Below are 27566 nucleotides of genomic sequence, written 5' to 3' on the forward strand. Positions count from 1 at the left end.
CATTTTTCGTTTACATAATCTCACACGTCAGCAATTTGAATGATAAACCCACAATAAAAATAGGATACGGGATAGAGCTATTTACCATTTGTATCTGTTATTATGTTATTATATAAATAAAGATATCTTGTAATAATTATAATTAAATTAAGAATTGGAATTCTAATTAGATAATATTTATTATTAATAGAATTTGAAGAATTTGAAATTCTTAGTATAGATCTAAGTATCTATATAGCTAAATCTAACTGAGTACGCATAATAAGTGCAAAGAATGTAGAACTGTAGAACTAAATAAATGACTTATTCATCTCCTACATGAGAAAGATATGTATGATAATAAACTTTATTATTTTTCTTCATTTCTTTGTCTTTTGTTCTTGCCTTCTAATTTTTGAAAAATAGATAAAGAGTTTTTTACATATTACTGAAAGATTCATAGTGAATGATAAAATAGAATTATTAGATAATAAAATAAAATAAAATAAAATAAAAACATAAGGTAAAGAGGGGTAAAGAGGCGCATATGGGGAATTTGATTTTTGCTCTGCATATTAATCAAATCCCAAAAATTTTCGAGATGACTGTCCTCCTGACTTCACACACATGTAAATTTCTCCTTTTTAATACCATTCATGTGTGCATTTGCACATTTTTTACTTTCACATATGATACTCCTACAGCAAAATGAGAGTTCATCAGAAAATGGATTAACAATGATATAGTTCTTAAGGAATTTTAAAGAGGAAGACTCAAGGTGGCCCGGTACAAAAGTAGAAAACCAGAAGGGAAGGATGCCTACAAGGAAAAGGAAAAAAACCAGAAGTGAAGGATGCCTACAAGGAAAGGAAACACAAGAGCTAAAGTATACTTAATGCTTCCTCTAATTTTTAATCCGATGGTTCCTTTACTTAATTCAAAAGCTACGCTTACCACCTTCAAATTATTTTTCTTTGTCGAACTAGTAAAATGAGTTGAGCTTGTAAATCAATCCGTCAAATTTAATTACTCCCTCCATTTCAATATTTTGTCTTAGTTTGACTGGGCACGAAGTTTAAGAAAGTAAAGAATACTCCTGAATTTTGTGGTCTTAAACGAAAGATATGTATAATGTACCAAAATGCCCTTTAATCATGTGGCCTTAAATATGCCATGTGGGATATTGAAATTAAAGAGTTGCCAAATCAAGAAAGAGGCATTCTTTTTAAAACAAACTAAAAAGAATAGTAAGACAAACAAATTGAAACGGAGGGAGTATCTTTCAGAAAGAGGGTGGTAAGGATTATCAACGCACAAAAGTTAACAGACTACATTATAAAAAAGAGGGTGGTAAGGACATCGATACACAAAAGGTTAGGTGTACTATTTTCTTAGTCAATCTTTTGAAGGTGATAAACTGATTCAAGAGCGGCTTTCAACAACTACTCCTATTACGCTGCAATCCTAGGCTATCAAGGATATATGCTAGAGTAATTCCAAATATAGAAAAAAGAAGGGATATACATGAAAGTTATTTACTCTTTTGTTGTTATTTGTTTCCTTCTTTTTCTGAGGAAATGATTGTGGTTCAACAAACTATTACTTTCCTTTATCTTACTTAAGGATTGCGTACCCGGCATCCAAATATGTTCAGAATTGAGTTATTGCATTCTGAAATGCATGCAGTAATCAAACATCAATTGGAGATATAAGTATATAACCATCTAGGAAAAACACAAAATTTACACCACAACATAGAGTTCGATTTGGATATAGCATAATAGCAGCAAAATACACATTCAAACACCCATATACACAAATAGCCAATACAAGTATGCTATCGGTTATCGATGAGTAACTAAATATGCTTGAACGTCTCAATAATCTCAATAATAAACAAAACTGAAAATTCCAAGAACTTGATTTCTGTTATGCTTCAATGATACCAGCCTTCCCAGTGTGCAAATGCATGATTAAATCGTCAACAACAACAACAACATACCCAGTGTAATCCCACAAGTGGGGCTGGGGAGGGGTGGTGTGTACACAACCTTTCCCCTACCTTGTGAAGGTTAAATCATCCTAGTACTAAATAAAACCTTCTATAGCAGAAGGGCAAAATCCTTTCTGAAGTAAACATTTTGTCAAACACCTAACATGCATATTCTAAAAAAGACCCAAATCAATCTTCATCAAAGATTAAAACTTTAAGCTAAGATGCTTATTCTTACCCTAAATTAAGTAAACATTTTGTCTAACACCTAAGTCCTAACATACATGTATAAATAAAGACCCAAATCCCATGAAATTAAGTAAAAAATTTCTCTAACACCTAACATGAATGTATTTATAAAGACCCAAATCCAATTTCATTCAAAGATTAAAACTTTAAGTTAAGATGTGAATTCTTACCAATAAAATCTTTCTTTTTGCTTAATCAGATCAATTGGGCATCTTTATTAGCTCTCTGCCTAAGCTTGTGCATGTACATAAGTGAAAAGTATTTCTCACAAAATTGATACAATACTCCAACAGGTTGCCTGCAGAAGCCAAGTGGATGTAGTAGTACTGGTAAATTTGTAAATTTTCTAAATTGACAATTTTTTTTTTTCATCCCTTATTTAAAACCTATAATCCAACTAACACTTTGATGTTACGTATTGTTTGATAATGTATCGTATTGTAACGTGTTGTATTGTATCGTTGTATTATTTTGATTAACACAATATTTGGATAATCGTATCGTTTTTCGTATTACATAATTTCACACGTCAGCGATTTGAATGATAAACCCACAATAAAAGTAGGATACGGATAGCCTATTTACCATTTGTATACGTTATTATGTTATTATATAAATAAAGATATCTTGTAATAATTATAATTAAATTAAGAATTGGAATTCTAATTAGATAATATTTATTATTAATAGAATTTGAAATTCTTAGTATAGATCTAAGTATCTATATAGCTAAATTTAACTGAGTATGTATAATAAGTGCAAAGAATGTAGAACCGTAGAATTAAATAAATGGACTTATTCATTTCTTACATGAGAAAGATATGTACGATAATAAACTTTATTATTTTTCTTCATTTCTTTGTCTTTTGTTCTTGTCTTCTAATTTTCGAAAAATAGATAAAGAGTTTTTTTTACAGATTATCGAAAGATTCATAGTGAATGATATAAAATAAAATAAAAAAAATAAGGTAAAGAGGGGTACATCTATTAAAGAGAAAATGCTTCTCAGAATTATTAATTCAATTAATTCAGATTCGTGAGGGGTAGACCTAGTTAAAGAAGAAAACACTCATTTTAAGTAATTTCTTCATTCACAGCCTCAAACTCGAGAATTGGCTCATATGGTCCATCCTAAAAAGATAAGTATTTCTATATTTTACAGCAACATACCCAGTGAATATATGTATTGTATGTTAAGAGAATTTATTTTAATAAAATAATTTATAATCAAGTATGCATTGAACAGTATTCGTTCAAACTTTTATTTTTTGTTAAATATTTAACAATTTATGTTCGTTAGATTTGTCGAAACAGTGAAAAAACTTAATAATGGACACCAAGAAAAACCCATCAAATCCTAACATAGTCAACACCAAACAATGCGCTAGACACTAAAAAAATATATAAAAAATAGTATAAATTACATAAAGAAAAACTGCATCAGACTCTAGAGAAAAATAAAAAATAGCAAAAATTACAAAAATTGTAAGTTCCGCTAATTTTATTTTACTTCACATCAGATCTAACAGCTAGAGATTTGTAAATATTTGACGGAGACTAAGAATATTACTTCCTCCGTCCAATTTTGGTGTCTTACTTTTCTTTTTAGTCTGTCTCAAAATGAGTGTCACTTTTTATATTTAATAGTGACAATTCAAGCATTCTACATGCTAGGTTTAAAATCACAAGATTCAAAGGATCATGAATCCTCCTTCCTAACAACGAAGCTAAGAGATCTCTACAAACAGAAAGAATTCTAGCAAAGGTTATACCATCGTATTTTATCTCACTAATTTGCATTTAGAAACCTATCTTACTAGACATATCAATTTTTATCAAAACCGCGCCCTATCTGGGGTTTTAATTTTTAGTATTTTATAAAATGATATAATTATAATAAATACTTTTAAATAGGTGAAATAGCGTAAAAAATTGAAGAAAACTATAAATAAGTGATATATATATATATATATATATAATAGATTGTTCTAATTAGTTTTTTTTTTGGGTGGAGCATATATATATATATATATATATATATATATATATATATATATATATATACATAGATTGTTCTAATTAGTTTTTTTTTTTTTTGGGGTGGATCCACCCTCACAAAAAAACTAATTAGAACAATCTATTATACGCTACTTACGTACAATATAATTTACTCAACTTTTTGAGATAGTAGAAGACAAGATAAATAATTGGAAAAGAATATATATTAGGCATTCTAGCAATAAAAAAAAAGGTCTTGACTTTTAAATCTAATGCTTGATGGTTCCTTTTTTAAAACATTTGAGTAATTACATGTTGACTTTTGAGAATTTGGGAATTATATTAAGGACTTATTTAACAAATTTCGTTTTAGTTTGAAGAAGTTTTACGGGCTTACGCACCAACGCCCCAACAAAAAAAAACTCGCCCCAAACGGGCGTACTTTTTCACGCCTTTGGGGACTTTCGCCCGACCCATCGCCCGGGGCATTTTTTTTTGGCCCTAGCCGGGGCTCGCCCCGAAAACGCCTTTAAAAACCGATCAAAACCGCGCCCTATCTGTATTAAAGTGGACAAAATATCTTGAAAAAAGAACACGTCTATGTCCTCCAATGTTTTCACTATCATATCCACGACCCGAGTTCATTGCTCTCTTAAAATAAAAAATGTATGTGATAACGTCCAAATTCACTCCTCAAAGAGAAAGTGTACACGGTCGTCGCAATATAATTTACTCAACTATGAGCCGGGGTTGAATTCATAGGAAACAATATAAAGGCGATTGTGAAAGTAAATGATTTATCGCCAACTACGCTAAGCCAAACACTTTTTCAATATTTGGTTTTTGATTTCAAAACTTACAAATATAAAACTAAACTTTTTTCGAGAAAAATGATTACACACAAGCATGAACAAGGGAAATTAACACTAAGTAACGATCCAATGTATTTTACGATTTTTTAAAAAGAGCAAGAGTTTATGTTAATAGATAATGATTTCTAAAATCTCATTGAGCTTTAAAACCAACGAATTTCACTAGAGACTTTTTACAAAGAGTGTGATATTAAGCACAATCAATTTAACCTCGAGTTAACTATCCTGTTCCGAGCTCAAGTTATTAGATGAGGTTTAAAGCCTCAAGTCCTTGCTATTTACTCTTTTCCTAACCCCTACTTTCTTTTTCAAGCAAAGCCAAGGTAAAATGGCACACTTAATGTTTGCAACCATTAAATGACATTAAAGCTTGAAGAGTAAATAGATCAACATTAACACACTTTATTAGAAATAAAAATTATTTAATACATAAGCAAAACAAGAGATTCAATCCAAACTTTAACATATCAATGTTTGCATAAACAAGATTAAAGTGATGGAATAAAATGTTACACACATTGATATACAATAAAAGCAAGAGTTGAAGAAATGGGTAAAAAAATTCTCATTGAGTGCTCCAAATCTTCAAACCCTAGGTGTAGTTTCTTGTTCCTCCACTTGAAAGAATGGCCAAAGATGAGTATAATGTCTTCCATGTCTTGCTTTAGTAGCTCCACAACTTTTCCACTCAAAAATGGCGAAAATAGCCCCAGATTTGCAGATTTGTAGATCTGTACTCTTTGCATTTCTAGCCATTTTTCTCATTTTCTTCATTTTAGCTCCTTTTTGCCTCGTTTTCACTTGGTTTCTTCCCGATCACTTCTAAATCACATAGAACCTATAAAATGGAAGTAAATGACATTAATGCACTATTTTCTCAATCAAACATAGCAAAAATCTATAATTAAAGAAGAGCTAAGTTGGTAAAATACCAACTTATCAGTATGCACAATCACAATGTAAGCAATAGGACCAAACCCAACAGATGCACCTCAACAACCTTAGTGGGGCTCGAGGGGCCGAACGAGATCCTGGGCTCGGTAGACCTGCCTATCTACAAGCTTAGGTCTTGGCCCACTGATCCACTATCCTGGCCTGATTACTAAAAAAAAAAAAAATTAAAAAAAAAAAAAAAAGTTGAAAACATCACTAATTGCCTCCTCCCAAACTATTTTCGCTTCTCCCTTTTGCCGAAAATATTTACCCAACATACCCTCGGCCAAACCCCTTGAAGATTACTGATACCATCGCAATATATTTATATATCACGATGGTATCACCAAGACAAGAGAAACCGTCTTGATCCTCCATGATACGGTATCACGGAGGACTAAGAGAAGGACTGAAACAGTCCTCCATGATACGGTATCATGGAGGACTAAGAGAAAGACTGAAATAGTCCTCCATGATACCATCTCAGTATATCTATATACCATGATGGTGGAGTCTCTTATTGAAGGACTGAAGCAATCCTTCATGATATCATCACGGTATATGTATATAAGATGATAGTATCATAAAGATTTTTTTCCGGGAAAAGTGTGTCATTTTTAATAAATGAACATGATCATTCATAATATCGTCTCGGTATATTTATATACCATGATGGTATCATGGCGGACTAAGAGAAGGACTGAAGCATATTTCATGGTACCATCTCGGTATATTTATATACCATGATAGTATCGTAAAGGACTGAGAGAAGGAGCCGAAGCATGTTTTACGATACCATCTCAGTATATTCATATATAATGTTGGTATTATAAGCGGGGGCATCTCGAGTAAATATTTTTAATTTTTTCAGGGGGTATGGGCGGGTAATTTTTTTTATTTGAGGGGGCATCCGTGATCTTTCCCCTAAAAAAAGGGTCATTTTTGCCCTTTAAAGGCACCGGTCTTTAATTTTTTCCCCTCAAATTGGTGGTTTTTAATTTTTGTCCTTCGTTAAAAATCTCTTGATTTCGGGTTCGAACTCCCGATCAGTCAAAAATTTTAAAAAAAAAATCGCAAGATAGAGTTTGGATTCATAAGGCAGAGTTTCAAACTCTACATTAAGGCAGAATTTTGCCTTCAGGCAATTTTTTTTGTTTCTTTTTACTTAATTGGAATTTTACAAACCTTTGTATTAAGGCCTAACTTTTGCCCGAATAAGCCTAACTTTGCTACAAACCTTTGCCTTGCAATTTTTTTTTTTTTAGCCGAAGGGGTTCGGGGTTCGAAGTGAACTCAGGGGTATTAGCGAAGGACAAAAATTAAAGACCATGCAATTTGAGGGGCAAAAATTAAAGACCAGTGCCTTTGAAGGGTAATCCACACAAAAAAATGTCAAAAATTATCCTTATAATATCAGAGTTGCCAAATCTAAATCACAAGTTGAATGGACAAAATGAAGAAAGTAAATTATAAATGGTAATAAAACTAGTTGTAAATGGTTGAATCTTTAAATAGTCATAATGTGTGCTAGTTTGTCCGATTTATGTGATAGCAAAATGGTATTTTCAAATTCTCGTGTATTACATTAGTTAAAGACTAGTAAATATTAAGTGAGATGAGGCGAATCTTTTAACCATGTAATTCACGAAAATGTAGTACAAAGGAGTTTAGAATGAAAAGTGATAAATATTCATTACACGAGATAGTGCAACTAAACTAAAACTATTGTAAACTTCAAAATAAGATTGGTAATAGTACTCAAAATTATCACTTAAGTAACTCTTTTTTTGCAAGAGTGGCTCGGGGGGAGGCAGTGAGGTCTTTGCTTTACACTATAAAAAATTGACTTTTTAAATTAATAATGAGTTTTACGATTTAATTTTCGCTTTGACAATATTGAAGTTTGTACCAAAACTGGAAAAATAAAACAAAAATGATTATTAAAAAAAGAAAGAAAAACTCTCAACTTTTTATAGGAGAAATTTAAAATTTTGAATTAAATTACTCAAATCTTCATAATAGTAAATAAAATTTTAAACAACAATGTCCTAAAGGTTGTTTTGCAAACACATGGCTAACATCTTATTAACTTGAGTTAATCCTTACTAATATAAATAGTAGCAATAATATTACTATATAAAGTTAAAGACTTTATGTTTAAGGAAACTACACTATAAACAATTATATTCCGAGTAATAAGTATAATGATTTGTAAAATGAAAAAAATAAAAAGAAATTGTATCATAATGTAACCAACAAATGAGAAGAATAACTACACCCGATAAAGTAACACAAACAAACCCAATCCACATGTAATATGCGGTCTCGATACCAAAAAAATTTACAACCTTGCGAAGTTTAATAGCAATCAGATGGTACCCCCCTCCCCTTCGTTGGTTTAAAATAAAAAAAGGAAAACCATTTTGGCTTACCCGAAAAGCAGGCTGTGAGGGCCTTCAATAAACGTCTCCTAGAATCTCACAAAACCAGAACGGAAGGGAACGAGCGATGCGAATGTACCCGTTCATCCAGTTACGAGTTCCCCAAGAACACTTACCGATATAATACGGGTTGTCATCCGGGTCAATACCATACCCCATTAGGAGAAGGGCGTGGCGCGCATCATGCTTTGAGCCAACAGCCCGATAAGGTATTTCATTTGGGCCAGGAGCCCAAACAGCCTGAGACAATTAAAAGAAAAAACTGAAGAATAGTGTATCATTTAGTATCTTCTCTCCGTGCAAAGAGGTTCATGAACAAAACAAGTATAAGCAACAAAACAGATATGTAAACTACTACCATCAAATTATAATAATAAAAAATATCGAGCCTATCATCGAAAACGCCACGTCTAAGTCCTCCAATGTGTGCCGCTATCATATCTTTGACCCGAGTCCCTCAAAATGAGAAATTTATACACAACAGAAGGAAATAAATAGATCCAAATCCAGCCGATGCACCCAATTTGATATCACCAGTGACACCAAAGAGAGAACAATATAAAAAGGGTAAGGATGAAGATGTAAGTTGTCATGAAAATAAATCAAAAATCAGGACACAAAAACTTACACACATCTTTAATGTAATATCATAAGATTCAAAAGTCTTTTTTTACTTACTTGTTAAACTTTGTGCCCAGACAAACCAATACACATAAATTAGAGGTGTGCAAAATCGGTTTAACCGATAAACCGAACCAATAAAAATGTTATTGATTTATCGATATCGGGTTATTGAGTTAACGGTTTTGTAATTTTTTTTATTGGGTTATCGGTTAGATTTCCATTTTTAGGGATTTAATTAATGGTTAAACCGATAACCCAATAAGCTTATATTAAAATTAGGTTTTTATCCTTAATTATATATTAGTGGCTTTAAATTTTAGTTTTCAAATACTAAATACTAATTCTCTCAATCTCATACAAAACTGGCTTTAAATTTTTACTAACTTATTTCTAAATTACTTATCACAAGCACGCTTATTCTCTCAATTCTCATACAAAACAAGGGCTTGCACCTTGTGATGCTTATCGATCTGCTGCTTAATGCTTTCTTTTGCATTTTATAGTTTTTGTTTTGTTGCTGGTGATTTCTTCATGAAGAAGTTGGCCTTTTTTATGAACACATGAACTGTGAATTGGCCTTGTTTTGTTTTTAAAAGATCGCTACAATGCATTTTATAGTTTTTGTCTTGTAATTTTGTAGACTTTATGCATGAAAGCAATGTATATATAAACAAATGAAAAAAAGAAAAAGCAAAAAAATAATAATAATGGAGCATTTTTTTATTGGTTAAACCGAAAATCAAACCGTTAAGGACCAAAAAACCAACAAACCGAAAATCGATAACAAATATCTTATCGATTTAGTTTTGATTTAACATATTTACAAACCAAAAACTAATAAATCAAACCGATAATTCACAAAATTGAACCGAACCAACCGATAAACACCCTAGCTTAAATTGGAACAAAGGGCGTAACTTTTTACACACTTGAGTGAAACTTTCCAATCACAGATGGACCATTCTTGTTGCTAAAGACACTATAAAAAGCCCTCTTCCAAGCAGCAACAACTAATGGCGGGAAAATAAACCTAAAACCCCCCAAAACCATCTGTTCACTATTCACCCAAACACAGAGAGAGAAATACATAATGGCAACAACAAAGACAAGAGAAGGAGAAGGAGAAGGAAAAGGAGAAAGCAGCACCAGCAGCAACAGTTCAAATGGATCAAGAAGGTTTACCCAAGACTATAGTACGCAGGCTAGTGAAGGATAAGCTTTCTCAGTTATCCACTGATACTGATATCTCTCTTCTTCGTGATTCTCTCGTTGCTTTCTCTGAAAGTGCCCGTATTTTCATCCATTATCTCTCCGCCACGTAAGCTCTATTGGGTTTCATAGATTCACTTCAATTATGTTTTATTTTTTATGAATTTTCCAAGAAAGATGAAAAAGGGTAGATAAAGATTGTGTTTTTATTAGTTTTTGATAAGTTCCCACAAAATGATGAAAAGGGTAGATAAAAATTGTGTTTTTTTTTTTTTAGTTTTTGTGATCTGGGATTCTAATGGGTTTGTTTATATTTTTGTTCTTTTACTGATTGATTATGTAGTTTTTGGTTTTTTTTTTTTTAAAAAAAAAAAAAACTTTCTGTGATCTTTGATCTGGGATGTTAATGTATTTTGTTAATTTATTGTTCTTTTACTGATTGATTATGAAGTTTTTGGGTGCTTTTTCAATTTCTGTGATCCGGGATTCTAGTGGGTTTTGTTAATTTTTTGTTGATTTTGATAAATTATGGGTTCAGCCTTAAAAAGTTGGCATTTAGGGTTCTGTTAGTTTGGGATTCTAATGAGAAAGTTTTGTTCTTTTACTGATTGATTATGAAGTTTTTGATTAATTATGGCTAGATAAGCTTTCCCAGCTATCCACCCGATTCTTTTTCTTACTTATGAAAAATTCCTGGAAAATGATGAAAAGGTTATAGATTGTGGGTGTTTTTTGGAATTTTTGTGGTCTGGGATTCTAATGGGTTTTGTTAAAGTTTTGTTCTTTTAGGGCTCGTTTGTTGGGAAACAACTTATCCTGGGATTAGTTATTCCACCCTCAAGGTGGGATAAAATAAGGCAACACCGGGATAACTAATCCCTGGATTAGTTATACCGGATTTTTATTCCAACCAAACATGGGATAAGGAGGCACTAAAATTTTATCCCGGGACTATTTTTGCTTATCCTTCACACCAAACGACCCCTTACTGATTGATTATGAAGTTTTGATCAAATTTGGGTTCAGCTCTGAAAAGCTGGAATTTAGGATTGTGTTAAGGTGACATTGTTAATTATGGTTTCAACCTTAAAAAATGGAATTTAGGTGACACCGTTTGTTGCTAAAAGAAAATAGGGAAATTTCTGAAATTTTGTGATCTGGAATTTAAAGGGTTATGTCTATTGGCTATTCTTTTTAGTGAATCTGTTTTGATAATTAAGTTTTGTGTAGGATGAACCCTGAAAGGTAGAAGTTTGCCTTGTTGCTAAAAGAAAATTGGAGCTTTTGTTATTCTGAATTTTAAAGGGTTTTGTTAAGTTTCTTTTTAATCATTTTACTGATTTATTGTTAAGTTTTTGAGTAATCATAGGATCTGACCTAAAGCTGAAAATCAAGGTTGTGAAATTGGCTTGTTTCTAAAAGAAAACTGGAATTCTCCGAAACTGTAATCTAGGATTTAAAGGGTTCTGTTTATTAGCTATTTCTTTTACTGATTGATAGTTAGGTTTGGGTGGTTAGTAGGATGAACACTAAAAAGTGTCAATTTGCAAAAAAAAAAAGTGATATATTGTGGGTCTAAGCAAGTGCAGAAGTGAATGTGCTTATTTATTGGTTGATGTGAAACATAATAACGAAGAAAAAGTTGGATTAGATATCAGTGATGCTGCAGAAAGATGGAAAAATTATCTTTTTCCTTTTTCTTTTTTGTGATATTTCACTTCAATGAGTGAGCTCATTTGCAATGTGCAATTGCAGTGCTAATGACATATGCAAGGAGTCTAAGAGGCAAACAATAAATGCAGAGGATGTGTTCAAGGCCCTTGAAGAGATTGAGTTTCCCGAGCTCATCGAACCCCTCAAAGCTTCTCTCGAGGGTAAGTCCCTTTTCACTGCTCTAAAATTCTTTGATGACTCTCTATTTTTTCTGATGAAGCTAAGCGTTTTCCATTGTAAGCAAGTTCATTCATAGATCCATACAATCACATGTCAATTTTGGGGTCAGATTTCTAGATTGTTGTGTCTATTTAGTTCTATATTACTTTAAGAACGATGTGCTACAGTAATGAATAGTAGCTCAATTGGCAAAACCAAGTGTTGGATTTCAGTGAATAGTTATTGCTTCTCTTTTATGTGATTCCTCTTATTCTTCTTATTGCTTGAAACCGTAAACAATATCTTTCTACTAAAACTAAGTAATATTATTACGGGTGGGCTTACAAAAGATTATTGTTTACTTCCCTTTGCCACGTAAATATTTCCATCGAGTTAAGTACCAACTATAATTGGCAGGTTGCATAGTGTGATCACGTGTATGATGCTTGATAGCTGGTTTAGGTCAACGGTTAAGCATATTTTCTTCATTTTTCTTTGTTTTTCTAAAACCAATGAAGTGTTGTGGCCTCATCAAGTTGGAGGGTGGCACTTGTTGAGGTCTCGCTGAATAAGAAGAGATATTGTGTTTTTGAAACTTCAATGTTATTTTATTAACATGAAGAAGCTAGAGTACCACAGACATTAGATTACCTTGCATTGCTATGGGAGATGAGGCCTTCTAACTTCTAAAAACTTCACTCCCAACCAAATAAAGGTACACAGAGAGACTAGAATATTAATACATATCTGTTTCTTCATTACTCCACTCACACTCCATAGAAAAAAATATTTTGTACATATGTTGGTCAAATGGAGAAATATAGGTCGGTGATAAGCAACTATGCCCATTCTGTTGTGTTAGGGCATAGAGCTTAGAAGGAATTGAATAGTTGGTGAGAATTATGGTCAGAGATCTTTCGAGCTGTATCAGAGAGCAGATGTGTGTTAATCCACCAGGTCTAAAGCCAATACAAAAGGAGGTTAATTTTTTTTAATAAGGTAAAAGTTTTATTAGTAAGCTACCAAGAAGGCAACAAGAATATAGCCCCTACAATAGATTCAAGTTACAAATTTCCAAGTGAATCCAATCCATATACTGCTCCATGTTCTCTAGCAAAACCCTCTCCACGCCCCCAAAAAAAAAAAAAAAAAAAAAAGATTATGCTGGCACAAGTTCTCGACTCTAGAATATTATTCTTTTTATTCTCAAATCAAGCACTATTTCTCTCACTCCAGAAAGGTTGTTAATTATCATCTTTGTCTCCTGGATAACAATAGATGTGAAACCATGCTTTACTTATTTTATTAGGCTTGTCCAAAGGTACTCTATAAAAGGTCAAAGCAACAAACGAGCTGAAATTAGAAAATAAATGCTCACAATTTAATGACTGGGAATATTTTGAGAGTTGCCAGGCACACTAGCTCTCTTTAACCCAGATAAGTTGAATGGCTGATCTCTGTTAATACCAAGTATAGCGAATGTACAACTTTAGTAGTGTATCTTTGTCTCACTTGTCTAGGAAATGTAGCGAGTCTTAAAATCAATGTCTTGACTTTGACTTGGAAGGAATAATTATTTTGGGACAGATGATTGAGTTTTAACATTTGAACTTTAGCTTATTAATCATTCTCTTCATGTGAATTAGAAGAATAAAGCTATTTTCCATTTTTTGTTCTAGCTTACAGTCTTCTCACGAGTTTTGAGTTATCTGATATTTCACATAATCAAAAGCACTTTTACCCCTTGTTTACGTGATATGTAATTGTCACCTCAATTAAATCTGTACTTCAAACTAAACTGAATCATTAGTATTTGTATCCTGTCTTTTTTGGGCTCATTCTAGTTGATCTCTTATTCGAGTTATCCTCTTTTGATAAGCTTCAGACTAGTCAGACAAGTATCATTTGCTGATGGATCCTTGTACGATAACTGATAGATTATTGCTTTTACTAGCTTTAGTTATCTGAATCGAAATGAGGCAATATTTACTATGGTGATGAAATGAACCGACAGCTATCTTTGCATTTATATTTTTTTTTCCTTTTTTTGTTTTACAGTATTCAGAGAAAAGAACTCTAAAAGGAAGTCAGCATCATCGAAGTCTGCAGAATCTAACAAAAAGGCCAAGCTGAAAGAACCTGTGGAAAATGGGAAGGATAAGATGGAAGAGCAAGAGCAACCCTCCGATAACGAAAATGAAGATGTACAAGCTGGAGAAGAAATCAATGAAGTCGAAGATAGAGAAGAAATCAATGAAGTCGAAGCTGGAGAAGAAATGAATGAAGTCGAGGATAGTGCTGATGATTAAGGAGATTATTACGCTTGCCTTCTTTGTTAGACATTTTACTAATGCCTTTGTTATCCCTTCAAAATCTGTAATCTTATGTTGGATGCAAAGCTAACGAACAGTGTGTAGAGTTATATTGTGGAGTAAAATGAAGATATTTGGAAATTTGTTGTCCTTTTGTTCATCCTCGTGTTTAATGCGCTTCTCTTGGAGTTCATTGAGGTGTTTACAGACATAAAAGTCATAACAGGTCCAATGGAGTCTCAGTTCATAGTTCATTCTGGGAGTTTATTTCTTCAGAGCCTAGGAAAATACATCTTAATGTGTATTTAACATATTGTCTCTTCTTGGCTCAAAGTCACCGTCTGTTACATGTTTTCATCCCTGTTCATTGATCTTGTATTTTGGGGAGAAGTGATTATTGATCGAGTTTTTCAACTGTGAAGCTTTCTTTAAAATTTGTCAAAAGCATAATTCTTCCTCCACTAATCGTTTCTAACTCGGCCTGGCCTGGTCACACTATGGCACTTCAAAAGGCAAAACTCTTCAATTATAATTTGGCGACTTATCTTCAGTAGGGACCTTTAGTCTTTTGATAAGAGTAGGGTTGCGAAAGAGCGTGTGCTCTGCCATAGTCCCGAGCTTGTCTATGTGATTGCTTCTTTTTTTTATGTGATTGTTATTATAGTTAAACATTCAAGAAAAAACTTTGAGCGAGTTCCGATTCCACTATAAGCGTAATTCTGATCAAATTAACAAAGTGTTAATCGTGAAGTACAAAGTTTAACAACTTTTTTCGCGCGAGTTTCAACCTTGTTAACTTTGCACTTCCCATTTGACACTTAACGAGAAGCTATTATAGCAACATAAATATCATGATATGTTTAATACCATAAGTTTCAAAAGTCTATACCCATACAAATACTATGACATGTTTAACACCACAAATTTCAAAAGCTATTATTTCTTTCTTAAGCTACGTTTTATGTCACATAAGTTGGACGGGAGGGAGTATGCCGTAATGAAAGAGACCAAGGGTATAGTGTTGTTGAGAAAGCTCTTGGGAGAGCTGGACATACAACATACAATTACATTATGACCCTTCCAATTCCATTAAGGACTGGATGAAAAGAAACACACTAATAATAGCTAGTATTATAGTAGTCAATATCTGGTGTAAACCTTTTCCCTTTAAGGCTGACCGAGCTGATAATGCTTAGCTGGTCTTTTCAGATGATTTGCCGCACTAGGAATGAGACTCAGCCGGAATCGCGTGGGAGGCAGCAGTGGAGAATCTTGGATAATGGGTGAAGGCCCGACCAATAATATCGAGTGAGTGAAGAAGGACAATGCCATTTGTAAAGCACTTTCGTCGTGTGCCCCATCATAGCACAAATGGATCAATCGAAACCAAAAACCACTTGACATAAAAAGGACCCTCCTAAACACCAAGTCGGTCATCAAAAAGGCTATCAAATACAAAATGCTTACTTGACAAAGAAGGAAAAATACAAACTTATACCATCAAAGAGATCTAATTCCCCCAAGAAAAAAATATTCAAATAAAATACAGATGGTTCCTCATTGGTAACCCAAGACTGAATAATAGGAGGCGTCTTCAGAAGTCACAAAGGTGACTGGATTTTGGGCTACCCCATGAAGATTCCTTTCACTATTAACAAGTTTGCAGAGCTAACAGCTCTTCACAAGCGATTATAGATAGCAATTCAAAACAAACTACAACTACTTGAAACCTACACAGAATCAGAGAAAGTAATTACTGCACTTTAACAACAACTACACAACTACTACACTTCAATCCCAAACAAGTAGGAGTCGGCTATATGAATGCTCACTGACCCCATTTCATTATAATGTTCACAAGAGGTTAATGACAATGGTGTTCAATTTTGAGCAACAAACATATGATTGTGCATACCTTTGAAAAAATAGCAACTAACTGCAACACCATAACGGCTTTCTCTTTAAACTTACTGAAGATCAGGCAACAACAGGAAATGTGCAAGATGTGCTTCTTCATACAGCTTAATTTCTCCTTTTCTTAAAAGTTAGTCAAGAATTTACCACAACAAATTTAGAAAAAGGTGCAGCAAAACCATGAGAAACTGTATCAACTCCTTAAAAATAGCAGGTAGAAAAACCTGCATTAAAGCATAACCGTGCTCCTTTAACGTGTGTGAAATCAACATTTCCAAACAAAGAAATAGAGACGCTAAAGTTTCTTATTAAACCTCATAAAATGGTTTTAATACAAGGTGACACTGACAGGAGGACGAGCCATAAATATTTGCTTCACAAAATATCACTGAATTGGAGTGCACAATAGGAAGAATGGTTTATCACTAATGTCTAACAGACATTCAAAGGGGTGACAGCATACAAGAAGACCAGTTAAGGATGAATCCATCCACAAAATCATCAGAGATTGACTCTTTTCCAACTTAAATCTTCATTTCTCTGTTTTCTCCTCCTCTTCCTCCTTCTCACCATACCGGCGCTTAAACTTCGCAATCTGACCAATACTTTGAGCCATCTGACGCCTTGCTCTTATGTGATAAACCTTGCCTGTTTGGTGTATTTTGGTCATCATAACATGCATCAACCGTCCACTTTGCGTCACATAGGATATCCACTGCATTTGAGGGTGAATTCCTTTCTTCATTTTTTTTTATCCTGAAAATGAACCTACAATTCAGTAGCAATATAGTCTTCCTAATAGACTAATTCAAGTGATACAACCAACCTTTCTAGGGCCAACTAGATTTTCTTATATGAGAACTCATTTTAGCTTTCATCAGAACAATGTGAACTATAAAAGTTTTTCCTCACATTGGTTAAATTAGATTCTTCCCCACCCCTACCCCCCAAATAAACAACATCATAGCTCTAAAAGAGTTATTCTTTTGCTTTTTTGCGGATGACACTCCTGATTAAATGTCTACGGCATGTAAAGCCTTTTAATGAAGAGAAAGAGATCGGGAAACGATGAGTTGCTAAAGGAAAAGAATAACAAAATAATAGTTAACTCTTGCTAAAAAGGCATTATACTAGGTGAATGGGTAAAATCTCCAATTTGGATTGTATCATAAGAACTTCTGAAGAGTAAACTACGAAAAGCAAACTACTTTCTTCTATGCAAAACCACTTTGAGTTTCTCCCTCCTCTAAATCAAAAAATGGACCTTTAAGTAAAAAACCTAGGAGAACACATGGAAAAGGCCGACACCAGATTTTCACTGAAAAGGGTCTAACTAAATAACAGGAGAGAACAACTCAAACATTTTCACAAGCTTATGAACATCCTTATTCTGGCACCTCATTTCATCATCATACAATCATTTTTTTCTTTAAACCCTTTTCCCTAAAAAATTATTCTATTGTTTGTTGCTTGCCAGGTTATTTATTACTCTGTAACTTTAAGAACTAGGATAATTTAGCATTTCACCTCCTTTGTTTACAAAAAAAAATAAAAAATTGTAACTTCAGTATTCAGTAATGACAAATAAAACATGGCACCATTATCACTCAAAAGAAAACTCTACTACTCCTATTATACTCAACAAGGTCATTCTTTATCCAATTAGCATTTGAATATTCTTTATTAGCTAAAACCCAGATTAAAATACTTTCACAGATATAGAGCCATCATCACGTGACAAGCAAATAGAAAATGCAAATTAACTCTGTGAAAAAATACAAACAAATATGAATTAAAAAGGGAAAGTTTCAAAAATATACAGCCCAACATAAACCCACGCAGTCCAATCTACAATATTATCCAACATTATAATTGTGGGGAAAGCATTATACATAATGTAGCAACCTTGTATAAAAGCTGTTTATACACAAATATGGGCTAAACCGGGTAGGAAACTCAAAATATGGCTTAAATATTCTCCCAGTAGACCTAGAGCGAAATTTTCCCTCAAAACATGGCACCATCGTCACTCAAATGAAATCTCTACTATTATACTCAACAAGATAATTCTTTATCCAATTAGCATTTGAATATCCTTTATTAACTAAAATCCAGATTAAAATACTTTCACAGGTATAAAGCCATCATCACATCACAAGCAAATAGAAAATGCAAATTAACTCTGCAAAAATACTAACAAATATGAATTAAAAAGAGGAAAATTCTCAAAAATATACAACCCAACATAAAATATTACGCCACGTAGCTCAATATACAACATTATACCTGGGGGGAAAGCAATATACATAATGCATCAACCTTGTATAAAACTGTCAAATAGTGTACAAAAGGTGTTTATACACAAATATGGGCTACGTAGCGTAAATATTTTCTCCCAGTAGAGCTAGAGTGTAATTTTCCCTTAAAACATGGCACCATTATCACTCAAATGAAGACTCTACTATTAAACTTAACAAGATAATTCTTAATTCTATTAGAATTTGGATGTCATACTTTCACAGGTATAAATCCATCATCACATGTGACATGACAAGCAAATAGAAAAATGCAAATTAACATGCATAGTTAATCATACCAAAAATGTTCCTAGGGTTTAGGGTTTATGTGTTATGACAAAGGCCAATTGAGAAACTTACAAGTAGATCGCCCGTAAAAATTGACTGGAGAGTAGCACAGTTTTTCTGAAGCAGAGTTTGGGGTTCCAATTTTATTGTGGGCTCTGTGTAAGTTTGATAACAGCCCAATCCTTCTCGTCAGCAAAGCCCAATAAGAAAATACTGGACTAAGGTGTTTGGTTTTTTGGGGAACTTAAACAATTACTAGCAGATAAGTATAGGGAAAATGACCTAATAATACTACTTAAGACTATAAATTACAAAATATAAAGATACTTTTTCTTATTTACAAAATATAACAATTTAATTACTAAACATACCAGATTTGGGATTAATGTGTCTTTCCATGATTTTGGGCCCTTTTTGAGGGAAAAAACATAATCCGCATTTGAATACCCTTTTGGCTCCAACTTTTAGTACATATATACCCTTGTGGCCGTTAGTTGCCTGGATTTTTAAAAAAAAAAAAAAAAAAAATTAGATAAGTACAATTCAGCTTTCACTTTTAAACTTTTTAAAGATTTTTCTCTTTTTGGGAACTTACACAATTAAAAAGATTTTCTCTCTCTTAAGACTATAAATTCTTAATAATACTCTTAAGACTATAAATTACAAAACATAAGGATATTTTTCCTTATTTATAAAATATTTTCTCTCATTTGGGATTAATGTGTCTTTCCATGATTCTCCCTTTTTTAGGAACATAATCTCAAACCCAAACTTTATATTTTTTCCTAAAAAAAAAATAACCAACATTTTTCATATTCATGACAAACAATTATTCTCTCTGATGTTTCTTGGCTACATCAAAAAATCTTCTCTCCAATCTCCTTTTTTTTCTTATTCATCTTTATATTTTTTCTAATAACCAACAATTAATTATCATGACAAAAAATGGAAATCGCATCTCCACGTTGGGATATGTTAATATTAATTTTGCAAGACAATGAGTTAAATGTCTATGGTAAGTTTTCAAGACAAGAAAAAGACATATTTCTTATTCTTAACGGGTCACTTTTACTTAATTAATTTCAGAATTTTATGTTTTAAGCTTTGCTAGATATTTAGATAAATTTGGTCATGCTCTGCGTCGACCTCATCTTGATGCGTGTGGGTCCACAGGTACGAAACTATGGTAAGTGAAGGTGTTAAAAGGGGATGGGATAGAGTAGATTTAAAATTACATGAAAGGAAGCTATCTTGAAAGACCTACAAATACTTAGAATCAACGCATACTTAGCTAACACAATGAAAGAAAAAATTTATATATTACTAATTGGGAATAGATTTTACACTTGTTACAGAACTCCTAATAATAATATTAGATGTACATGTAAAACATTATTTATTTTATTTTATTTGGTATGTTGATAACATGTCGAGCATAAATGAAACAACAATTCATATAACCAACTCCAACTCGTTTGGAATGGAAGAGTTGTTGTCTTGGTAAGCATTGCTATATGTCAATTCTAATTGATCAGAAAAAAATGATGAAAGTTTCGAAGAGCCTAAGAGAAACTATAATTACCACTAATTACCACCAAAAGTTGTGTGGTGAGATTGCAAGCAACCTCTATTTCTTGATCAAAGATCTCAGGTTCAACCCTTGAAAGTGAAGCCATCTTTGATAGGAATTGCTTTACCCCCAAAGTTGAACTTTCCGACACAAATCCAAATTAGTTAGGCCCCAAAGTGGATACAACACACTAGGTGGGCATGGGCACGAATCCGAAAGCCAGAGCTATTAACTCGTGCAATAAGAAAACTTACCATTTTCTCACCAAAAAGAAAGAAAAGATCTCAGCAAACATTCATTGCTAATTTACACTAGTTTGTTTGAACACTCAACTTTGTACTTCACATGAACAAAAGCATAGCTCAACAGAAGGGGAAACAAAATACAAATTCCCGTTGCATATGCCAGTGCACCAACAGAACCAAATGTAAATGAGAAAATAATAGAAACCTGACATTAAAAAAGTTCTAGTTCAGCTCACAAATTTACTTCTTCTATATTGAAGGTATCAACAAAAGAAAAACAGTTTGAGCCGTCTTCTGGTACAGAATTTGAATGAGTAAATCTACTGTCTTGGGGTGTGACACATTGGTAGAACTGCTCTGAGTAAGTCATAAAAGCTTGCTGCAATGCTACATGTAACCGTTTGTTGCAAAACGTTTTCTTCACGTGAATCTAAGAAATGTGGGTTTGTTCATTGATGGTCACCGATATAACTGTTTCTGGTCCAATTGTACAGTAAGTTCGGAGGTGCCTGCTTCCTGTCATAACCTGTGTACTGAAGGATGGATGCAACTTCTTGCAAGTTATTTCAAGTACTCTAACGTGCTCTGATTAATCTCCTCAAGGAACGAAACGAAACCCATAACACTTGTGAAGCCACTTCCTTCCACATCCTGTTCCTCTATCAGATAATTCTCAAACGCTGTTGCATCGTCCTGCCCTCCCTTGATAAAGGTAAGTTTCGGTGTGATACATCTCTCTTGCTTCAGCTTGTTTATTGTTGTTCTCAGTAAGCCTGGTTATCAACATCCAAATTTCACATCTCAAAAATGCACCCACAATATGGATCAAGTGACACCTAATGTAACAATGAGAAGATACTCGTTACTTACAGTCCTGCGGTGGTGGAAAAGGAAGCGAAGGGTCTGCTGTTGAAGCGTAGAACACAATGAGATTTGTGAATGCATCAAGGAAAAATATTGGGCTCCCACTTGTAATCAGTGCAGCCCGGCTCAGGGAATGTCGAGGATATGCTTGTTTGTCCAGCGAGGCATATGAGGTTAACAATGGATAGATGGCACGATTAAGAGAAGAAGGTTCTAGTGCACTGCATCAAAAGTCCAAAGTCATTAACAAATAGATTTACCACCCATCACACCGAAAAATTGTCAGCAAAACAAAAAAATATCACCATAAAAGGAATCGCGCTCAGCAATTAAACATAATGTTGGGAGGCCATATGTTCTCTCTCTTCTTCTTTCTTTTAATACAACAACAACAACAACCCAGTGAAATCCCACAACGTGGGGTCTGGGGAGGGTAGAGTGTACGCAGACCTTACTCCTACCAAGGTAGGACGGCTGTTTCCGAAAGACCCTCGGAAATACTACGATTAATATAGCTACAAATACTACGATTGTGTTTATTCCAGAGACAACATATAAAGTTCTCTTACACCACCAACATAAAGAGACCCAATAAGCTGTTGAAGAGATGCTTAAGCAGAATACCAAGATAAGGTACCATCTCTACTTGACAAGATCTTTGGAGTAAGATGTAAATACTACACAAGTGTCACTCCAGAGAATGAAAATTCATCTTTTATTAGGCCACAAGTTAATGAAGAACATATTGCAAAGATCTCGTTAAGCAGAGAACTTGAAGAGACTTTCAAAGAGATTTACATGTTCAAAACCCCAAAGTTACATAGAAACACATCATATATGAAAACTTACCCAACGATTTATATGACAGGTCAGTCCATGAAGATATTTCAAAACCATGCTTTTGTAAACTGGGGAAGGGAAGAGAAAAGTACACGATATTCCCTTCTCATGTTTGGTTTAAGAAAGAAAAAAGTAGAGAGACAATTTCCCTTTCAGGCCCACCAAAATTTTCCTCCTTAAAATCGTGCGGGGTCCACCAAAATTTTCCCTTTTCTCTTCCTTTCCTTAGTTTCCAAACATACAGTTAACCTAAGATGCATCCTGCATATCTCATTTCCAATTGAAACTTAAAACAAGTATTATCAGTAGCAAAATTAGTTTATTCCAATGTCATAACCTCTTCCCTACCTCCAATTCAACCCCTACTTACACCCCCCCCCCCCAAAACTCCCTACCCCACAAAAAAAAAAAAAAGATCGAGAAATAAGTAGCTGAAACTCTAATCTTATCAGCTAAGTAAGAAAATAACCCGCTTGGGATATATCAATACCTAAAGAGACACTGAAGATATATTCGGTAGTCAGGATGCACGCCTTCTTCGTGTAAACGGAGAAGAGGATTTCGTAATAGAGCAAAAACCAAACGGGGCAAAGGTTGCAGTTGAGGACATTGAGAGAATGCAACATCAATGTGAACGCCTGTTGAACCTCCATGCCCAGACTGAATAAGTTTGCAAGCATCATTATACTGAGCCGTAAGAACAACAAGCCAATCGTGAAGTAACATTCTGCCCTCTCGAACGCCTTGCTCCAACGAGGCTAGAATAACCTGAGAAAAAGGAGAATTATTCAGCACAGGTAAAACGTAAACTTAACCTGCAATTAAGAAAGTATGATTTGGTATTCTAATTATTTGGGCCAACTATAGTATACAAATCAAACAAGGAGAGACTTGACATGTTTGGTCTTATACAGATGAAATCTAATACGCTACCAAATATTTTTAGCTTACAAATTGATTTGAGGCATTTCAATAGTTCCTTTCATTTTATCATATTTTAGCCCATCACAAAAGAAACTTTTTTTTTTGTGTGAAGTTTGTAATAGCTGCCCGATCGTGATATCAGAGTGTTAACAGGTATCATCCAAATGAATTTTGGTTGTTATATTGGAAATAATTTGAGCTCTTGAAGTCTAGTTTCAACTGATCAAACAAGTTCGCGAGGTTTTCAAATTAATGCATTTAGGTAAACTACCAAAAGTGCAGCAAGTTCATCCTAAGTTGCTATAGTTTCACTTCTACAGATCAGATAGTCCAGTTAATAGCCCTCACGAATTTGGGTTTAAAGTGAAATATGAAGAAGAGTAAGACATACCTTGTGGACAAGTAATGTAAGCACCACTTCAGAATCAACACTATCATAAATCTCATTTATGCTGTGAGCTACTCCAAACTGAAGAGTTCGAATCCTTAATCTCCTTTTGAGAGAATGCTTTGTTCTGCACAAACACATCCACTGCTCAGACCATATCTAACAGAAGATGCTTCATAAGGGTATCCACCACAAAAGAAAAGCAAAAGGAGTTATTCCTTGCTCAAAGCTAGAGTACTATAAATTTTTGAAGAAGTTTTAGAATTAAAAGAAAAAGAAGGTAAAGAGAAACCAGAGTAATGCAAGATAACTAAGAAATGGCAGATCCAACTGCAATTCCGACATAACTAGAACTACCATCCCTTTGCTGTCTTCACTAACAAGTGTTGACACCCGATTCTGTCCCGCCTTTTTCCAAAAATTTTATTTGCCAATAGTCATGTATATTTTTCCATAATTATTTGCCTTCTATTAATATAGTCGTTTATTATTATTATTATTATTATTATTATTATTATTATTATTATTATTATTATCATATTATCATTATTATTATTATTATTATTATTATTTTTTATTATTATTAATATCATTATTATTATTATTACTATTATTATTATCATCATACGGCAAGCACCTAATATTATAATCGCAATAGTCGCTTTTAACATTTTTCCGTCTTACATAAAACGCATCGCATTTATTTTATACAATTCAAACCTTATAAATATTATCGCGCAACTATTATGATATCGTATAATTTTCACTGCCATATAACCATTAGCAATTATACTTTGCATTACATAATTTATACACTTAAGCACTTGTTGGTATATAATTTATTAAGGGATGCTTAAATCAAGTATTGAAGCCCACGAAATTGAAGACCTAGCCAAATCCTTTTCTTCAAACCTATTTTCTATGCAGCCAACGTCTCTCCTTTATTCAATTAATTCTTTTGAGCTTAGATAATTATGGTAACTAAATATCTTATTTTCGCCCTTACTTTATTACTATTGCTACTACTATGCAATTATCGATAGGAAGCATTACTTTATTAATACCTTGCGTCTTGCTATTTGTTCATTCACATATTAATAATAAGGTATAACTTGTATAATATTCTCACCTCATTGTTACTTTACCTACATTTAATGGCACCTTATAAATTCTAATGGCTCGATTGTTATTAATATCACATATATACATATAGGTTCTTTATTTGGCACTATGTTAATTGTTAAAGGTTGAGGCCCAATCCCCGCACAAACCGGCCATGATACAAACCCATTTTCGGCCCTTTCCATTCTTTCTAACATGAAAAATGCAAAAAACCTAATCAGAAACAAAAACTTCAGCCGCAGCCCTCTCTCTCTCTTCCATTTTTTTCATACCAATGTCAGCCACGCCTCTCGGCAGAAAAACCCTCCCCTTTCATCCCGGCATCCGGCAATTTTTGCCTCGCCATTTCGGGCAAACCTTGTACTCGTTTTTCGTATCCGTCTCGTATTTGTAACGTCATATCTACCTTGGCTATAGTCAACACTAAAAGCCAAATAATTCTGAGATCTCTGTGAAAATCGACTTTTCAGAGATTTGGGTTTGATTTTTAGCAGCTCTTGGGTTACGTTTGGAGCCAAAAATTTTAAAAATCGAAACCACTATTTTCGTCTATATATACTAGCACTTCGAGTTCATGAAAGGAGGTTTTTTGAACGGCGGTACTTTGATCCTTTTAAAAAAGATATAGTTATAGTTCTTACAAGAAAAAAAAAAAAAAAAAAGAGGGCAAAAAATCAGTCAAGAAATCGTTTCTTTTATCTTCATTTTTTGGTTTGAGACTTGGGTTAATTCACGCGGCTTCGGGTTCGACGTGTTCGGGCGCGGATGTCGAAGACCCGTGCCCGGTTCTTTTTAGAAGAAGGTGATTTTCCCTCCTTTAAGTCATTTTCTTCAATTTTTCGATTTGCTTTTGTGTTTTATTTGATCCAAATATGTGTTACTTAGCTTATTTTTGGGTTATTAGCGAGTGGGTAGTTTAATCCATTAGGCATATAAATACTTAACATCATCGAAGTGTTTTATACGTCTGTGGTTTAGTTGAATTTGCTATGCTCATATAATAGATATTCATAGCATGTTCGGACAATTCGATTTAAGTTTAGTTGTATCACTTCTTGTTTAGATGACTTGAAGGTTAATTAGTTTGTTGGCTAAGGCATGTTGAGTGATTAGTTTTGATTAGTATGTATGGCCTGACATGTTTTATATTAACTAATTTCGGTTGTTTATTCAAGAGTATGAACGGTTTAATCGGACAAAGCATATGTATATGAAGATTAACCTGGGTTAATTTGTTCAAAGAAAGCTCTGTGTGTGCTCTGTGTGCGATCTGTTTGTTTATGTGGATTAAGTTAGTAGGAAATGGATAGTTTCAATACATCATGGTTCTGAATTTTGTGCTAAATGTGTGTTAACTTGGCCCTGACTGCTGTCCTGTCATGGAAGAATAAATGATAAAGTTGTTGGGCATTCACGATGAGAAATGTAGTCCCATGATCTAAAAGGTGTGATATTGGTTGAATATAGTAGTACTAGCTGTTTAGTTCGCTTTTGGGACCATGTTGTTGGATTTCTGAGTCTCTCGCACAAGTCGTATTTGTTTTTAATACTGTTTCATGGCTATTAGTGTTCCCTTTTGCTCCTTGTATTGTGCATTGTTAAATCCTTGCGATGTCATCTTGTGATAGTTTGCTTAATCTCAGTGCTGCCTCTGTAATGTTATGCCATTGATGACATAAAATGCCATTAAAACTGAAGAGTACTGCCTCTTTAAGACTCTGCGATACCCAACTGATTTTGAAAATGTCCAGCCCTCTTAGACTCTATGGATTCGTCCAGTTTGAACTTAAACTGTGCGTGATTTAGAACCCCGATAAGGGTGTTTGTTAAAACGCATGTTTTATCTCTAGTCTTAGTTTGGTTGCTGCACAAGTATAAAAAAATATGAAATTATTTGTTGGTGATTTATTTTGTAAGTTTATTTAAGGCATGACACTGCACTTCCTTATGGCCAGGCATGAGAGATGTTTTGTTATATGTTTAAGTTCCATTGTGTTTGATAAGTTGGTAACCTTACCCCTTTTCTTCTTCTCGATCAAAAGCCTATCGAAAATGCCTCATAATGTTCGATTATTTGCTTGATTTGAGATATGTGATCAAGGTATAAATATTAATCTCGGGTTAGATTCGCCTTGTTTTACGATCAATGAAAAAGTTTAACACTCTTATGTGATTCTTGATAAGTTTTAAGTTCCCATACGCAGGTCCTTTATTACCGATTCATTCTTCGTCTCTTCCTCATTGTTCATTTATTTTTTTCCTCTCTGCTTCCCAATTTAATTATTGTGTTTAGTTGTTTAACTTTTCCTTCTTTAATGGTTGCGATTAATGCTGTTTGGGAAGTATAATTCAAATGTGTAGCCCCTACTCTACCGGTTTAAATAGAAGCCTTGAGCCTTTGGGTGCGGTTGTAAAGTGATTTGTCTAGTGTATCCTAATCAAAGACTCTAGTTCGTGATCTTTTTTAGTATGTATAGTTAAATCGGAGGACTAATTAGATGAGCTAAGGGTAAATATAGGAAGGAAAAAAAAATATTGTCATGTATGTTTAAGTTTAAAATGCCTTTACGTGCTCCACAATTTCTATAATTATAATACTAACATCTAAGATGTTGTTTAGAGTAATTTCTCC

At 33.5% G+C, this 27566-nt stretch overlaps 3 protein-coding genes across 3 annotated transcripts in view; 1 reads left to right on the forward strand and 2 right to left on the reverse strand.

The window, feature by feature from the left end:
• Window positions 1-17256, reverse strand: part of LOC132065477 (uncharacterized) — a 95133-nt gene extending 77877 nt beyond the window's left edge. The window contains exon 1 of the mRNA XM_059458892.1: window positions 16838-17256. Coding sequence (XP_059314875.1) covers window positions 16929-17141 — 213 coding nt within the window. The 5' untranslated portion in view covers window positions 17142-17256 and the 3' untranslated portion in view covers window positions 16838-16928. The remainder of the gene's footprint in view (window positions 1-16837) is intronic.
• LOC132062278 (DNA polymerase II subunit B4) lies at window positions 9039-14623 on the forward strand. The gene is made up of 4 exons (XM_059454878.1): window positions 9039-9046; window positions 10195-10407; window positions 12054-12172; window positions 14229-14623. The coding sequence occupies exons 1-4, from the start codon at window positions 9039-9041 to the stop codon at window positions 14477-14479; spliced, it is 591 nt and encodes a 196-aa protein (XP_059310861.1). The 3' UTR covers window positions 14480-14623.
• A 3628-nt stretch (window positions 17257-20884) lies between the features above and the next one.
• On the reverse strand, window positions 20885-23972 carry LOC132065473 (protein transport protein SEC23 D-like). The gene is made up of 4 exons (XM_059458887.1): window positions 23816-23972; window positions 22991-23268; window positions 21667-21881; window positions 20885-21569 (listed from the first exon to the last, which is right to left on the reverse strand). Exons 1-4 carry the CDS (start codon window positions 23951-23953, stop codon window positions 21358-21360), a joined length of 843 nt encoding a protein of 280 aa, XP_059314870.1. The 5' UTR covers window positions 23954-23972; the 3' UTR covers window positions 20885-21357.
• Between the last annotated feature and the right edge of the window lie 3594 nt (window positions 23973-27566).

The sequence above is a fragment of the Lycium ferocissimum genome, chromosome 7, assembly GCF_029784015.1.
Source record: "Lycium ferocissimum isolate CSIRO_LF1 chromosome 7, AGI_CSIRO_Lferr_CH_V1, whole genome shotgun sequence".
Taxonomy (NCBI): Eukaryota; Viridiplantae; Streptophyta; class Magnoliopsida; order Solanales; family Solanaceae; genus Lycium; species Lycium ferocissimum.

Coding starts and splice junctions, on each gene's coding strand:
- LOC132062278 (XM_059454878.1), top strand. Junction 10,408..12,053: donor ATCCATTATCTCTCCGCCAC/GTAAGCTCTATT, acceptor GTGCAATTGCAG/TGCTAATGACATATGCAAGG. Junction 12,173..14,228: donor CCTCAAAGCTTCTCTCGAGG/GTAAGTCCCTTT, acceptor TTTGTTTTACAG/TATTCAGAGAAAAGAACTCT.
- LOC132065473 (XM_059458887.1), bottom strand. CDS start 23,953: ATGTGTTTGTGCAGAACAAAGCATTCTCTCAAAAGGAGATTAAGGATT. Junction 23,269..23,815: donor TTACATTACTTGTCCACAAG/GTATGTCTTACT, acceptor CCTTTTTCTCAG/GTTATTCTAGCCTCGTTGGA. Junction 21,882..22,990: donor TATCTTCAGTGTCTCTTTAG/GTATTGATATAT, acceptor CTTTTGATGCAG/TGCACTAGAACCTTCTTCTC.